The 17,273-nt window shown below is 43.8% G+C and overlaps 1 protein-coding gene across 1 annotated transcript in view; it reads left to right on the top strand.

The window, feature by feature from the left end:
* The window catches only part of LRRC74B (leucine rich repeat containing 74B), a 77,751-nt gene that overhangs the window by 51,822 nt on the left and 8,656 nt on the right, over nucleotides 1–17,273 (top strand). Inside the window, exon 8 of the mRNA XM_033956647.1 lies at nucleotides 15,009–15,087. Within this exon, the coding sequence (XP_033812538.1) occupies nucleotides 15,009–15,087 (79 nt within the window). The remainder of the gene's footprint in view (nucleotides 1–15,008; nucleotides 15,088–17,273) is intronic.

Genomic DNA, 17,273 nt, shown 5'->3' on the forward strand with positions numbered 1-17,273 from the left:
TTCCTAAGAGCGGAGGTAAGGTTGTTCCAGAGCTGAGTGATTCTGAATGGGAGGGAAGAACCTAGTTTTCCTACAAGTGAAACGCCTTTTAGAGAGGGAAAGGAAAGTTTCAGTTTTTGGGTGGATCTGGCAGAATTGGGGTTAGAGGAGTTCCAAGAAAGAGGAATGAAGGGAGGGAGGATACCGTGTAGGATCTTGAAAGTGAGGCAGGCACATTTGAAGTGGACTCTGGAGATCATCGGAAGCCAATGGAGCTTGGATAAAAGCAGTGAGACGTGGTCAAATTTGCTTTTTGCACAGAGCCACCGCCATCAGACTGCCCCCAGGTCTAGGATCCTCTTTCATTGCTGCTGCCACCTGCTGCTAATGTGCTGTCTGGGGCCTCCCCTGCTGCTTCCGCAGGCCGCTGCTATGGTTACCATGGGATTTCTCTTCAGCTCCCTCTAGCCCAATTAAAGTCAGTTGGGCTGGGGCCTGGGTAGCATCGGGGGGATGGGTGGGCTGGAGAGCATAAGGGGGGCTAAGAGAATATCCTGCATTGGAGAAGGCGGCTGCTGGAAAAATACCAGCTGATTGCTATTGGCACTCATTTACTCCAGTACCCAAACTTCAAGTTTCTAGATTGTGTGAAAGGATGAGAAAGTGCAAATGTTCACTGGACCCTTTTCTATCTTATCTATTTTTTGTCTCCTCAAGCCATAATGTGGCCAACTGCCTTTCTGAATTTTCTCTGGAAAACGGATACTTTTCATACTCTATGGGACAAGTAACACTTACTCCCCTTCTAAAAAAAAGCAGATTTAGATCCTACAATTTCTTCTCATTATCGCCCAATTGCCAATATACCTTTATTGACAAAAATGTTAGAATCAATTGTAGCTAGTCAACTTACTGACTATCTAGAGAAATTTTCCTTACTTCAGTCATTCCAACATGGGTTTCATTTCAATTTTAGTACTGAAACCTTACTGATTTCCCTCCTTTCAAAAATTCAACAAATCTGTCTCCAAAATAAATACTCTATTCTACTTCAGTTTGATCTTTCTGCAGTGTTCGATATAGTCCATCATGGTAGTCATCTTCAGTTGCTTTCAGACATTGGTCTCCACCAGGCAGTTTTGGACTAGTTCTCTAAATTTCTTCTGTATCGCTCTTATTCAGTGAATTTTGAAGGTAATACTTCTAACTCCTGGCAATCTCCTTGTGGGGGTTCCTCAGGCTTCCCCACTTTCTCCAATTTTATTTAATCTTTACATGACTACATTGAATATCCTTAAGTTGTCATCATGGGAAACTTTATTCACTTATGTGGATGACATTTTCATACTGATAGAGATAGATCCGGACACTATTGACTTAGTTTCTAAAATAAACCTCTGTATATCAAAACTTCAAGCCTGGGCACAGTCTGTCCAGATGAAGCTTAATACAACCAAAACCAAATTATTATGGTTAGGCCCAAAATTGGATTGTGTTCCTCCTTCTGTAGCTTTGGTTTCTGATTCCTCTCTACAGATTGAGTTTTCTGCTAAGGTTTTGGGAGTCCTTCTTGACTCCTCTCTTTCTTTTAAGGATCAAATCAACTCTGTGGTCAAAAAGTGCTCCTTTAACCTGCGTTTATTGAGGAAGGTTAGACATCTCTTTCATCATCGACATTTTTCCAAATTAGTTCAGGCAATTATATTATCTCGTCTCGATTATTGTAATGCTATTTACCTCAATATCACAAAAACTTGTCTTCATAGATTGCAACTGATTGAAAACACTGCTGCAAAATTGATTTTTGGGAAATGTAAATTTGACCACATGACTCCATTGCTCCAGAGTCTCCATTGGCTCCCAGTGTATTTCAAAGTTCAATTCAAATGTGCTTGTGTTGTTTTTTAAAATCATTTTCTTCCTTTATCTTGGAACGTTTACAGATTTTCCTTTGCAAGAGGTAATCAACAATTTAAATTATCTCTTCCTTCCAAGAAAGGGATGAAAGGAGTCAAGATTTTTACTCAATCTCTGATTTTTAAGTTCTCTCAGCTTTGGAATGATCTTCCACTCCTTTTAAGGAGTTCCGGTTCACTCCAACTTTTTCGTAAATCTTTAAAAACTATTTTATTTGCTAAACACTTTGAAAATTAATCTTCCGAAACTTAGTCTTATTCTTTATGGTTACTAAATAGTTACTAAATCTTTTTTGTAATTATCACTGGTTTTTTACCATATAATTGCTAACTAACTCTCTACACCTACATTGTATAAATCGCCCTGAACTGTCTTCTTGATATGCTGTAACCTCGATGTTAACTTCGCTGTAACCTTGATGTAACTTCACTGTTAATGTACAGTCTCTTATCCTGTAAACCGCTCTGAACTGTTTTGTGGTATTGCGGTATACAAAAATAAAGTTATTATTATTATTATTATTATTTTATTTGTTAAGTTAATTAATATAAACTGAGTCGAGCTTTCTTGGACTGATGTCTCGATATATAAAGCCAAGCATTGAATTACATTAGATTAGAACATGGGGTAGCTGTACAGAAGAGCATTGAGGAGGAGGGCTGAGGAACATGGAGGGTATAGAGAAGAGCAATGGGGAGAGGGGCTGGAGAACATGGGGGCTGGAGAAAAGAACATTGTGGTGAGGGGCTGGAGAACATGGGGGCTGTAGAGAAGAGCATTGGGGAGAGGGGTTGGAGAACATGGAGGCTGTAGAAAAGAAAATTGTGGAGGGGAGCTGAGAACATGGAGGGCTATAGAGAAGAGCTATGGGGAGAGGGGCTGGAGAACATGGAGCTGTAGAGAAGAGCATTGGGGAGAGGGGCAGGAGAACATGTGGGCTTTAGAGAGCATTGTGGAGGGAGGTGGAGAACATGGGAAGCTATAGAGAAGAGCATTGATGAGAAGTGCTGGAGAACATGGGGGTTATATAGAGCATTGTGGAGGGCGGCTGGAGAATAGGGGGGGCTGTAGAGAAGAGTTTCGGGAAGAGGGGCTGGAGAATATGGGGGGGCTGTAAAGAAGAACATTGTGGAGGGGGGCTGGAGAATATGGGGGCTGTAGAGAAGAGCATTGGGGAGAGGGGCTGGAGAACATGGAGGGCTATAGAGAAGACCTATGGGGAGAGGGGCTGGAGAACATGGGAGCTGTAGAGAAGAGAACATAAGAATAACCTTACTGGGCCAGACCAATGGTCCATCAAGCCCAGTGGCCCGTTCTCACGGTGGCCAATCCAGGTCACTAATACCTGGCCAAAATCTAAGGAGTAGCAATATTCTATGCTACCGATACAGGGCAATGTGGAGAGGGGCTGGAGAACATGGGGACTGTAGAGAGCATTGTGTGTGAAGGGGGGCTGGAGAACATGGGGGGCCAGAGAAGAGTTTCGGGAACATGTGGGCTGTAGAGAAGAACATTGTGGAGGGGGCTGGAGAACATGGGGGGCTGTAGAGAAGAGCTTCGGGAGAGGGGTTGGAGAGCATGGAGGTGACATTGCATATTTTAAGTCATCTGCCTTGACCTCTCTAAAAAAGCAGACTGTAAATGATAGTTAATTACATTTTTCTTTGCATACAATGTGCTTTCTGTTTAATTTTGTGCTTACCATTATGATTGTTAATAAGATTATATTGTGCATATACATTATGAAGAATGAATGGAAAAAATGGCATTACAATTAGTACTATTAAAGAGGTGGGGTCTTAGCTGGTGCTTGGGCAGGTTCTAAGGTGTAGCTTTTGCCCCTCCCCCAACAAAAAAGTGTTCTGCTACGTATGCCCCCAGAGACTACTTTTCAGTATTGTTCCCTACATTCTTCAGGTTTCTTTAGTATTCACTAAGCAAACCGATTGGTTTGCGACCCCTTTGCAACCCGATTTCCTTCCGACCTGATTCACTAACCTGTGTTCCGACCATCCTCTGATTCGCACATGCAAATGAGGGGGGACTGCATTCAAATGAAGGCAGGCAGTGATTCACTAACAAAAACCCTACAACAACACCAACTGGGCTGGCTGATCACAGACAAGCGACTGCTGAAGATCAGTCACTCAGGTCCTTTCCGACTGCCCTGCCTTCTGCCACCCTGCTCTGTGCCCTGTTTTTCTGCTCTCTGCCCCGAACTCCTGCAGCCACAATCTCCACTGCCAGCCACGAATCTCTCCTGCCTGCCCCGACTCTCCCACCCTTCCCTGCAGTGCAAGTCTGTGGTTTTAACCCATGGGCTTAAAGCAGGTTAAAACCATGGACTTGGGAAGAAAACAAAAACAACAAAAAAGAAATTTCCCTGCTCTGCCAAGCACAGAGGGCCAGCGCATGTGCAGACCATCTACAAATGGTTTGCGCATGCTCGAGGATCGCTGTTCAGTGATTCGATTGAGTCTGTTGGGGGCGTGATTTTGATCGCCCTCATTTGCATGAGGGCGATTCGTGAATTAGCCCCCTGGTCATGGATCGGATCGGATCCCTCACGGATCAGATCCAATCCATGCCCTTAGTGAATCTAACTCATAGTCACATAGCAAATGACGGCAGATGTGCTGACTATAGCTCACTATACAGCTACAGCTTTACTGTACTGTACAGTCTTTGTAGATTTCCTCACTCTGAAGTCTCCTCAGGCAATATAACTCCTCTGAGTTATATTGGCAATTGTAAAAGACTCCTATTCAGTTAACCCGATCTTAGTGTTATCATCCAGACTCTATTTTTTGAACATCTTTCTTTATTGCAAAACTCTTTTATTGGTCAAAAGCACAATGAAAATCAACAAACCAATAAATACAGCGAGACCAAATTTTCAATACCAAAAAAAACCCCCTCCCCCCCACCCAAATAAAAAAATATTTTTTTAAAAAAAGGGCATGGAATTTCAGAAGAGCATAGGACATAAACCATACCAAAAATATGCAATCAAACATTGAATACATGGCTACGAGCATACCCGGTCAAAGAAGCCCAAAAGGGCTCCCAAGTAAGTTGAAATTGACGGCCCTTCACAGAAATATCACAACTTTCCATCTTCAATTGAAAAATCATCAAAGATCGCCATTGTGCCAAAGTTGGAGGAAGTTCTTCTAACCAATGGACTAAAATCGCTTTCTTCCCAAATAATAAGGCACGCTTCAAAAAAGAACGAAGGCCTCTCGGAACAGGATGAGCCAAGGCAGAAGAAGTGAAGAGCATCTTTGGATGAGGTAAACAACGAGTGTCCCAAAGCTGAGCAATATGTTGATGAATAATCTTCCAAAAACGCAAAACCACAGGACAAAAATAAAACATATGCCCTAAAGAAGCATTCATTCCCCCACATTTAGGACAACAAGAATCCTGACAAAGCGCTGCCCGATATGCTCTGGCAGGAGATATATAAACCCGCAAAAGCAATTTATATTGCAATTCAATTGATGGAATAGAAGCCCAGGACTGCTTAAAAGACTTCAAAGTTCCCTGAAGCAGTTCTGCAGAAATAGAGTTACCCAAATCCACAGACCAACACTCACTCAAAGATTTAATCAAAACTAGGGGCTTCTTCCAACAAAAATTTGTGATAAAATCGCAAAGGAATCATGGACTGGGCCTCCAAATAATAAGCGTCCTTCAAAGAATCAAAAACAACCTTGGTTAAAGTCACCACAGGCAAAGAACATACATAATGTTGCAACTGCAAATAAGGAAAAATATCATTAGGTCGAAGCCCATAGTTCTGAACCAGTGGTTGGTAGGAATACATCCTGCCCGCTGAGGAAAGGATATGATGTAAGTAAACTAAGCCTTTGTCTGACCAAGAATCAAACAAAGATGTTTCCATCCCAGGACGAAATTGCGGGTTTCCCTTGATCGTCAACAAGGGAGAGCTAACTGAAGAAAGCTTCAAATATGCACAAGTCCATTGCCAAGCCTTTCCAAACCGAAAAATAAACAGGATAAGTAGCCAACACAAATTGCAAATACTGATCCGGAGCATGCAAAAGCGAACTAACAGAATAAGGAGCAAGAAGTTCCAACTCCACATCAGTATAAGAAAAATAAGAAGTCCTGCGGAACCAATCATTTAAATGTCTCAATTGACAGGCCATAGCAAAAGTCTGAACATTAAGTAATCCCAATCCTCCCTTATCCCGAGGCATAGCCAGAGTCACATAGGAAATACGAGCACGTTTACCCCCCCCCCCCACAAAAAACGCTGAATAGCCCTACGGAGTCGGAGATGATATGCAGACGAGCACAATAATGGAAGCATTTGAAAGAAATATAACCATTGAGGTACCACAATCATATTATATAAAGCTATGCGACCCATCAAAGAGAGTGGAAACAATTGCTACATACGCAACTTAGTTTCAGTAGCCACAAGCAACGGCTCCAAATTAAGCGAGGCCAATGCCGCCAAATCCCCAGAAAGCCAAAGACCCAAATACTTAAGTTTACCATCCGCCCATTTAAGAGGAAATAAACCCTCCCAATCAGTCTGCACCGACGAAGGAATCGCTAAGACTTCCGACTTATGAGCATTTAAACGATAACCAGAATAATAACTAAATTCCCCCAAAACACCCAAAGCCTGCTGTAATGAAGAACGAAAATTAGTCAAAACCAAAAGAATATCATCAGCAAATGCCAAAGATTTGACATATCCTGAACGAAACGAAACACCCTCCACAGATGGATCCTTCTGCAAGATAACAACACCTTCCGCACATTAACAACCGGCTGCCTTCCCCGCACAAATCCCACCTGTTCCGGACAGATATAATGCGGCAAAAGAAGTGCCAATCTAGTCGCTAAAATTTTTAAATCAACATTAACAGCAGTGATAATCCACGTGGGAACAAATGATGTCAACAGGAGAAATTACAGCAGGACTACGATAATTGAACAGTTCAAGATCCTGGGAAGGAAACTGAAGCTGAGGACACAGAAGATAGCATTCTCAGAGATTTTGCCAGTACCGAGGGCAGACGTGAAGAGGCAGTCCGAGCTACAAGCAATAAACGCATGGTTGAGGAGATGGTGCGAAGAAGAAGGATTCCTTTTTATAAGAAACTGGACAACTTTTTGGGGGAAGAACAAGCTCTTCAGGAGGGACGGACTACACCTGAGCAAGGCAGGAACGAGACTGCTAGCAAACAACGTCAAGAGAGGAATTGAGCAGGCTTTAAACTGAGAAAAAGGGGAAAGACGATAGTTGACCTGACGTCGACGGTTCGGACAAGAGTATCCAAAGAAGATACTGAGAGGGAAAAATGCTGGGAACAGGCAAGACACGAACAACAGAAGCTGTTGACCAACAAAAAGGACAATCAGATAAAATTAGAGGAACAGGAGAGATCAGGAAATCATGATGCAGACGAAAAAGATACACCAAAAAATAAGGAACAAAGGAACAGAAAAGATACACCAAAAAATAAGGAAGAAGGGAACAGAAATGAGGGACCGACAGCCCAAATAGGGGATGGTATGGGGAGCAAAACACATGTAAAACCAGCAGAGAAAAGAAAAGACCAGGACTTAAATTGCTTGTACGCTAATGCAAAGAGCCTAAAGTCCAAAATGGGAGAATTAGAAGCCATAGCCATAAAAGAAAACCTAGACATCATTGGAATCACGGAAACATGGTGGAACGAGGATAACCAATGGGACGTAGTGCTGCCAGGGTACAAACTCTATAGAAGAGACAGGACCAACAAGAAGGGTGGAGGAATAGCACTATACATAAAAGACACCATTCCCTCGACCGGAGTGGATATAGAACCAAAGGCGGAAGGACTGGAGTCATTATGGGTCAAATTACCAGGAAAAGGTGGCCTTGACATAAGATTGGGTCTATACTATCGTCCACCTGGACAAACGGAAGCAAACGACAAAGATCTGGCGGCAGAATTGAGGCGGGAAGGCAACAACAGGAATGTGACAGTAATGGGAGATTTCAACTACCCCGGGATAAACTGGAGTATTGGAAACTCAAACTGTGCGAGGGAAACAGAATTCTTGGAGGCTGTGAGCGACTGCTTTATGGATCAGCTTGTAAGGGAACCAACAAGAGGAGATGCCACTCTTGACCTAATCCTCAACGGATTAGGGGGACCTGCAAAAGAAGTGGAAGTAGTAGGGCCAATAGGAAACAGTGATCACAACATGATCCAGTACAAATTAGGAGTAAGTACAACAAAAGGCAAAAGAACCACAGTGACAACGCTCAACTTCAAGAAAGGGAACTATGATGCTATGAGAGCAATGGTAAGAAAAAAACTTAGAAACAGCTCAAGGAAAACAGAAACTGTAGAGCAAGCCTGGTCTCTATTCAAGGGCACAGTGCAAGAAGCACAACATATGTACATCCCCATATTTAGAAAAGGGTGCAAAAAAAACCGAACAAAAGACCCCGCATGGATAAACAATGAGGTGAAGAAAGCGATAGGAGACAAAAAAAAATCATTCCGGAAATGGAAAAAGGACCAGACTGGGGAAAACTGGGATGAACACAGGAAAAGCCAAAGAGAATGTCACCAAGTGGTTAGGAGAGCGAAAAGAGAATACGAAGAGATACTGGCCAGGGAGGCAAAAAACTTCAAATCATTCTTCAGATATGTTAAGGGGAAGAAACCGGCGAGGGAGGAAGTAGGACCGTTGGATGATGGAGATAAAAAGGGAGTGATAAAGGAGCAAAAAGAGGTAGCTGACAGGTTAAACAAATTCTTCTCGTCAGTCTTCACAAGCGAGGACACATCCAATGTACCGGAACCCGACGTGATCTTCCATGGTGATCAAGAAGAAAAACTGTCGGCAATAGAGGTGAGCCATGAGGATGTCCTCCAACAGATAGATAGATTGAAAAGCGACAAATCACCAGGCCCAGACGGAATCCATCCTAGGGTACTAAAAGAACTAAGAAATGAGATAGCGGAAATACTCCAACGAGTTTGCAACCTATCCTTGAAAACTGGAGAGATACCGGAGGACTGGAAGATAGCAAATGTTACACCTATCTTTAAAAAGGGGTCAAGAGGAGACCCGGGAAACTATAGGCCGGTAAGTTTGACATCGGTTCCAGGCAAGATGGTAGAAGCACTGATAAAGGACAGCATCTGTGAGCACATAGAAAAAAATGGGCTGATGAAAGCGAGCCAACATGGCTTCTGCAAGGGAAGATCGTGCCAAACAAACTTACTGCACTTCTTCGAGGGGGTAAACAGCCATTTGGACAAAGGGGAACCTGTAGACATCATCTACCTTGACTTCCAAAAGGCCTTTGACAAGGTACCCCATGAGCGGTTACTTAGGAAGCTGTGGAACCATGGGGTGGAAGGGGACGTACACAGATGGGTCAAACACTGGTTGGCAGGCAGGAGACAGAGGGTTGGAGTGAAGGGTCACTACTCGGGATGGAGAAAGGTCACGAGTGGAGTTCCGCAGGGGTCTGTGCTTGGACCGCTGCTGTTCAATGTATTTATTAATGACCTGGAAACGGGGACGAAATGTGAAGTTATAAAATTTGCGGATGACACTAAACTCTGTAGAAGGGTCAGAACTACGGAAGAGTGTGAGGCCCTAAAAAGAGACCTAAGCAAACTGGAGGAGTGGGCAAATAAATGGCAGATGAAATTCAATGTAGGGAAATGCAAGGTCATGCATATAGGGAGAAAGAACCCGATGTTCAGCTACCAAATGGGGGGATTAGTATTAGAGGGAAGTAACCTTGAAAGAGATTTGGGTGTACTGGTGGATACAACAATGAAGTCAACGGCGCAATGCGCAGCAGCCGCGAAGAAGGCGAACAGAATGTTGGGTATTATTAAAAATGGTATTACGACCAGAACGAAAGAAGTCATCCTGCCGTTGTATCGGGCAATGGTGCGCCCGCACCTGGAGTACTGTGTTCAGTATTGGTCGCCGCATCTTAAGAAGGATATGGCAATACTTGAGAGGGTCCAGAGGAGAGCGACACGAATGATTAAGGGCATGGAAAACCTTTCATACACTGAAAGATTGGAGAAGCTGGAACTCTTCTCCCTGGAGAAGCGGAGACTCAGAGGGGACATGATAGAGACCTACAAGATCATGAAGGGCATAGAGAAAGTAGAGAGAGACAGATTCTTCAAACTTTCAAAACATAGAAGAACAAGAGGGCATTCGGAAAAACTGGAAGGGGATAGATTCAAAACAAATGCTAGGAAGTTTTTCTTTACTCAGCGGGTGGTGGACACCTGGAATGCGCTTCCAGAGGACGTTATAGGGCAGCGAACGGTACTGGGGTTTAAGAAAGGATTGGACAATTTCCTGTTGGAAAAGGGGATAGAGGGGTATAGATAGAGGATTATTACGCAGGTTCTGGACCTGTTGGGCCGCCGCGTGAGCGGACTGCTGGGCACGATGGACCTCAGGTCTGACCCGGCAGAGGCATTGCTTATGTGCTTATGTGCTTATAATAAGGGAAATAGGGCGATAAGAATCAGGGCAATGTGCAGGTTTACCCGGTTTAAGTAACAAAGTAATCAAAGCTCGGTTAGTATGAGTAGGAAAACCTCCCACTGCAATACCCGCATCATAATAGTCTACCAATGGGGCTGGTACTAAATGAGATACCAATTTATAGAAATCCGGAGAATAACCATCCAGATCAGGAGCTGTACCATGTTTCATGGCCTTTATAACTTTCTGTACTTCCAAACCCGAAATGGGACCATTCAATGCCACCAAATCACCATCTTGCAGGCGAGGCAACCCAGCATCCAACAAATACTCCTCCAAAGGCGGACCCGAATCTAGAGGCTCCTCAGCATAAAACTTACTAAAATAATCCAAAAAAATCGCTGCAGTATCTGGAGTAGAAGTCACACGAGCACCCCCAACAGATTCCAAAACGGAAATAAAACCCGGCCTCCGTGAAGAACGCAAAATCTGAGCCAAAAGACGACCTGGTTTATTACCATATTTATGATAAGTGTGCGCCCTAAATTTAAAAAAATGGTTTCACTCTATCGTGTAATAAAGCACTCGGAGCCGCCCGTGAGGACAAATAATTTTCCTTATTTTGTGCCGTAGGAGAAGAAATAAAAATCGATTTAAATCGCCTACATTTACGCTCCAAAGTAATAATACCTTGAACAATATGTTTTTTCCTAGCTACCGTATAGGAAATATCTCCCCGTAAAACCACCTTGAAGGTTTCCCAATAGAGCAATGGATCATTCCGATGTTGAGCATTAAAATGCTCAAACTCCTCCCATTTATTATGAAGATAAGTTTGGAAATGAGAATCGGAAGCCAAATAAGTAGGAAAACGCCAAGAACGATAAGCGGCCGGACCCCCTGGAATCTTCAAATCTGTCCAGATCAACGAGTGGTCTGAACACGCTGAAGAACCAATAACAGCTTCAGAAACATACAGAAACAAATCAGACGACAAAAAAACATAATCTCTCCGAGACCATGTTCCATGCGCCCATGATAAGTGAGTGTAATCTAAGTCAAAGAGATGTAATAAGCGCCAAGAATCCAAAAGTTGTAAAGCCATAGTAAAAAATGGTAGCCCCTTGTTACGACCCAATGCTGGCTGTCTATGTCCCTGTGAGCGATCCACACAGGGATCCATCACAAGATTAAAATCCACAGCTACCACAAGAGATTGCCCCAAATACGGGGAAACCAAGCCAATTAGTTTTTGAAAAAATGCATGCTCATATACATTAGGGGCATAGACCGCCAGCAAATACCAAGTCCTATTATGGCACGTAATGCGTAACAATAAGTATCGACCATAAGGGTCTGAGGCAAGGCAATGAACCTGGCATTGGAGTTGCTTTCGAATCAGGACCGCAACACCAGAACCTTTTCTATATTGATTGGAAGCAAAAAACACTTGGCCCACCCAATCTCTTCGCAATTTAGCATGTTCCAAAGAAGACAATTTAGTTTCAACTATACAAGCAATATCAACTGCACTGCGGTTCAGGAAAGTCAAAATTTTTGATCGTTTAATAGGAGAATTAAGGCCTGAAACATTCCACGAGGCCAACCTGAGCGTATCATTGGTCTTTGACAAAGGCATTAAGAGCCAGGGAAAGAAAAAAGAACACCAAGAAAAAAACCTAAATAAAGACCTCTCAGACCCCAGCTCCTGTCCAAGAGATCCAATAAAGAACCATTAAAAGGCCACCCTTCAAAGAGTTCCCTGCTCCCACTCCCACTCCCCCACCACAGCCATGCCCAAACAAAGAAAGAAAAACAAAAAAGAAATCCAAAAAACCCCACCAAAATAAATCATTCCCCACAAACACCCACACACTCCCCCATACACTACAAACAACCACATCTCCCACCCATCCCCCCAATCCATACCCACAGAAAGACTAACCCCTCAAAGCCCCCACCGTAACCAAAACTGGCTAAGATGAATGCGGAATCACGATCAAACACTACAGGGATCTCCGGCACCATCCACCCAAGTAACCCCTGGAATCAATAGCAAAGGACCCAACAGAATAGAAATCCTCCAAACAGCTGTAAAGAAGTACAAACTAAACAGCAATCATAAGTCCACACTTGGTCCTGGTAAAGAATTAATAAAATCCCCAGCCTTGCCAGGCACATCAAAAACGTGCCATTGTCCCTCAGAGAAAATCTTTAATAAAGCTGGATAAAGAAACATAAATTTGATCTTACGGTCCACCAGCTTAGAACAAATAGGATGGAATGTGCGACATTTATCCAAAAGTGCAACAGAAAAATCTTCAAAGAAACGCACAGGCTTATCTTCATAGTGGATCTCTCCCCTTTTTGCTTTATACTGACGCATAACTGTGGCTTTATGGAGATAATTATGAAATTTGACCACCACCAGCCGCGAGCGAGACTCCCCATCACGGCGTCGGCCCAGCCTGTGCGCCCGCTCCAAGTGCAGCACTCCCAAATCAGGGGAAAAAACGAAAGTACGTTGCAACCACCGTTCAAGTTCCCCCAATAAGGCTGTCTCCGTCACTGATTCCGGCAGCCCTAAAATGCGCAAATTGCCCCGACGGGATCGATTCTCCAAATCATCCAGTTGTGCCGCCTGAGACCGGGTCAACACCTGCAAAGCATGAAGCTCAGCCTGCAAACCCCGAGAATCATCTTCAATCACCGAAACTCTGGCTTCCAACTCGGTAGTGTGGCGGGTAGTGTCAGTAAGCAATTGTTCCATCCGAGCTATAGAACCCGAAAGCTGTTCAAATCGCGGCTCCAAAGCTGCCACCATCGTCAAGGTCAGATCTGCCAGTGCCGAATCAGTGAACTGAGAGACCGCGCCACAAGGCCTCTCCACCATTTTGTCCTCGGAGTTTTGCATGATCTTTTTTTGCCCCTTTCGCCACCATCACAGGACCTGGCGACAAAGTAAGAAATCTGTCCATAGACCAGGCCACAAAAATACCAGGTCCCAGAGTCCAACAACAAAAGATACCGAAAAAAGGGTGAAATGGCGCCGGAGAAATCCCGAGCAGGGCTGAAAGATGTCCCTCCCTGTTCACAGCATCACGTGACTCCTGAACATCTTTCTTTAATAACATGAAAAAGAATAAACACTCACAACTGATGACTTCAAGGCAATTCAAATCTGTCACTCTATCGGCTTTCCCTATCCATAAGGGGAACTGGGAGTGTGTCCATTCCTTGTGGAAATAACACTGTTCTCCAGACTTAGATATAAACTAAGCTGTATTAGATTGTTAAAAAGAAAGGCAGAAAACCTGGTGGGGGAACAATGCTAAACTCAGGTTCTCATGCAGCCATGTGGTCTTACAAAAATGGTAACTGTTCTCTTTCAGACTGAACAAGAAGGGGGGGGGGAGCATAAGCCCTATAGTTTTAGCCTAGCTCTCTGGGAGAAGCAAAGCCCTCTGGGGATTTAAATCCACAGAGCATACTTGACTAGTTCTTATACAAGAAACAGAGTAAATACCACATTAAATGGGGGCTGGACAGCAGATAAAAACCTGCACGGTCCATACACTTTGCCCAGCAGTCACATTAATTAAAGTAGTTTTTCAGGATTCAACATTGTTGCTGTGACAGATTTCTTCAGTTATCTCTTTATTCCGGACCATGCAGTGAAATACTTCAGATGCAGATCGTAACTCAGCCCAGTACCTCTCTCTCAGTCAGTTAGGGATGTGGCTGTCCTTGTGTCTGAGAAGCTAGGGTTCAGTGTGCAATACTACAGAGAACTTCTAAGACCAGGCTGAAGGAAAAGCCAGAGATCAACTGGCTCTGTGCTTTTACCAAAGTAGGAAAGTCTTACTTGAATGGCTCTGATGGCAATAATTGTATTAAGCAGATATAGGGGGAGGGGGCATAACCCAATATGTATGAGATACCTCTTGCCTGGGAATCTGAAAAAACACTAATATATAAATAAAAAGATGAAGCTGAAGGATAGAAATGCTTCAGAGTTACAGTACAATTAATATTGCTTGGTTAGCATTGCTGGTAAATATTAGTTTTTAAATCGATGTTTGCTCCAGAATAGAAGTACCTATGACCTAAAGCATGTGAACAAGGTCAATGTGCCCTAAATGAACATGCTGTTACAAGATGGGCAATGCACTGAAATAGAACACCCCCTTAGCATGTGATAACTAAGTCATTATTGTTGCTAGATTATCATGAAACCATTGAGTTGAAACTAACCAATAGAACATTGCTGGAGCATGCAGTTTATCATTGGACCTTAATGAAGCAATTAGAAGATGTACCAACTATGTATGTTTAATTATTTCCTTTAATGATGCCACAAACCCAATAAAATGGCCAGTCACTTGTAATTTGGGGAGATCCTTGGTTAGTACCCTACCAGTTAATAGAACGCCAAGAACTCCCAAGGCCTTCATGTTTAAACTACGCTTTTGTGTCTGGTAATTATTTCCTTGGCCTTCTCCGGAGATGGAAGAAAGAGCTGAGGGGTTTGAAACCTGTTCATGTAGTTATTCAGAGTATCCCATTCCTTTCTCCCTCCTTACAGTCTCTTTTTTCTTTGCTAGTAATAATCGCATTACTATGGTGGGAGCCACACACTTATCCCAGGGTCTGCAGGCAAATAAAACCTTGAGAGTCCTTAGCGTGAGTACATTTTACACTGCAAGAATATGTTCTTGTGTGCAATGTTTTTTATGGATTTTATGTGTCAAACTGCAAATGTTATAGAGGACATCTGCATTTACATGTCACTTACACGCATAAGTGTACAGAATTCTGTCACATTCGTGAGTAAGCACACACTTAAGGACATAAGTGTACAGAATGCATCACTTTCATGGGTAAGTGCTTAATTAAGAGCGTAAGTGTACAAAATGCTGTCACTTTTGTGGGTAAGCACACACTTATACTCAAAGCAAAATGCATCAAGGGCCATCAGGTATGGGACAAGCAAAGAATGTTTATTGTTGAACCCAACATGGGTTATGTTTTGGCGTGCTATGCTTGCATCAGGGTCCATTCAAAAGAAACAAAATTCAAGTGAATGAGCTCAAAAAGTGTTGCACCACCATTGAGCAAAGCCTTTTTTAAGGTTATCTTCCATTCCACATCTTCAGAGTGGAAGCTTGCAGCAACCTTTTTCCCTTCATAGCACCATTGGCTTAGGCCCCCTTCGCTCTAATGCATATACTAGGGGCATAGCTAGAAGTGAATTTAGGGGGGGTCCCCAAAAGTGGACTGAGGGGGACAGCTACTTTCTCCCTCTCCCCCCAATATTGAGGCATACCTTTGCTGGCAGGGATGCCAAGCATCACCAGCTGGTAGAGGTCTCCTCTGCTCTGTGGGTACTGCCTGGGCTGTCTGAGTAGCAATTAAGTCAGCAAGCGCACTCCGGCTTCTGATGCTGGCTCTCTCATGCATGCTCAGTTTAGCGATTGAATGGAGCATGTGCAGGAGTGCTCATGTCAGTGGCTAAAGTGTGCTGGAGGAAAAGTCCATAGTCTGTTATTGAGGAGAAAGAAATGGGGGAAGCCACTGCTTGCCCTGGATCGGTAGTAGCATGGAATATTGTTGCTCCTTGGGATTTGGCCAGGTACTAGGGACCTGGATTGGCCACTGTGAGAATGGGCTACTGGGCTTGATGGACCATTGGTCTGACCCATTCTTATGTTCTCATGAGCATGGCTCTGACAGCACATGGGGACTCTCGGAGGAGACTTTTTCAGCTTGTGGGGCTTGGCATCCCCATCAGCAAAGGTATACCTCAAGTAGCTGGCTTCCTCAATCCACCTTTCACTTCCCCCAATGCACTTCTGGCTGTGCCCCTGGTGCATACATGAGTAAGGGGCCAGAGCGGGTACAGTGTTGGTCAGTAAATTTGTATCATCCCTATTTCTCCTGATCCCTAATCTCCCATCCCTCATCCGGGCTTCATCCTTTTTCTCGGCTCCTCTCTAAAAGCCCCCTGTCCTTCTTATCCCCACCCTCCCCTCTTCCTCTCTCAGCTCTTTTATCCTCTGATATCCTTCATGTCATTCCCCTCCCATGCCCCCCTTCTGATCACATCTCTTTGCTCTGACTTCATCCTCTCTTCCCAGAACAGATCACTAAAATAATTTGTCTAGACGTGTCAGAAAGCAGCTTTATTTTGATAGAGAGAAATACAGATTTACATTGTAAAAGGATACTTTTCAAAATGATTTATAAAAATTGCTTCCTTCTAGCTGTCTTGAGAGTAGACTTCATGGGGGCTTCAGGAGAGAACGTGCAGCCTGCCTTTTCAACTATCAAGGGGCTGTGGGTACTTTCTCCCCTCAGCAGATTTCCCTGCCAAACTTTGCATGTACCTATGCTTTGAACATTGGGGGAGTAAAAGATAGCATTTGTACTCCTGGTCTCACTCACATAGTCTTTAGGCACCAGCTAGCACTTTGGGTCAGGCACCCGTGACCAGGGCATGCCTGAGTTGGAGCTGGGCGTAGGTCAGGGCTGGAGTTACTCTGGTAGGCCAACAGATCTTTTTCCCCAGGGGCTCAGTCTTTTACTTAACTGATAAAATCAAACTGAGACAGATGAAAAACTGGTAACTTGAAATCTTGGTTGCAGTCCCAAATTTCAGACTATTTACAAAAGTCTCTCAGATCAGTTTGTCAATCACTTCAATAATTCCCTCTCTTGGTTCCCAAAAGCCTTCTGTACCTACCCTCCCTCCTCAGCCCGGGATCAAGCTATCTTCCTGAGATTGTCACCCCTCAAGCTGTCAGCACTTCCAGGAGCCTCCCTCAGTACATGGGCTCTGGTGAGAGATCAGGAAAACCAAATGCCCTGCT

Source organism: Geotrypetes seraphini, chromosome 8 (assembly GCF_902459505.1).
Source record: "Geotrypetes seraphini chromosome 8, aGeoSer1.1, whole genome shotgun sequence".
Classification (NCBI taxonomy): domain Eukaryota; kingdom Metazoa; phylum Chordata; class Amphibia; order Gymnophiona; family Dermophiidae; genus Geotrypetes; species Geotrypetes seraphini.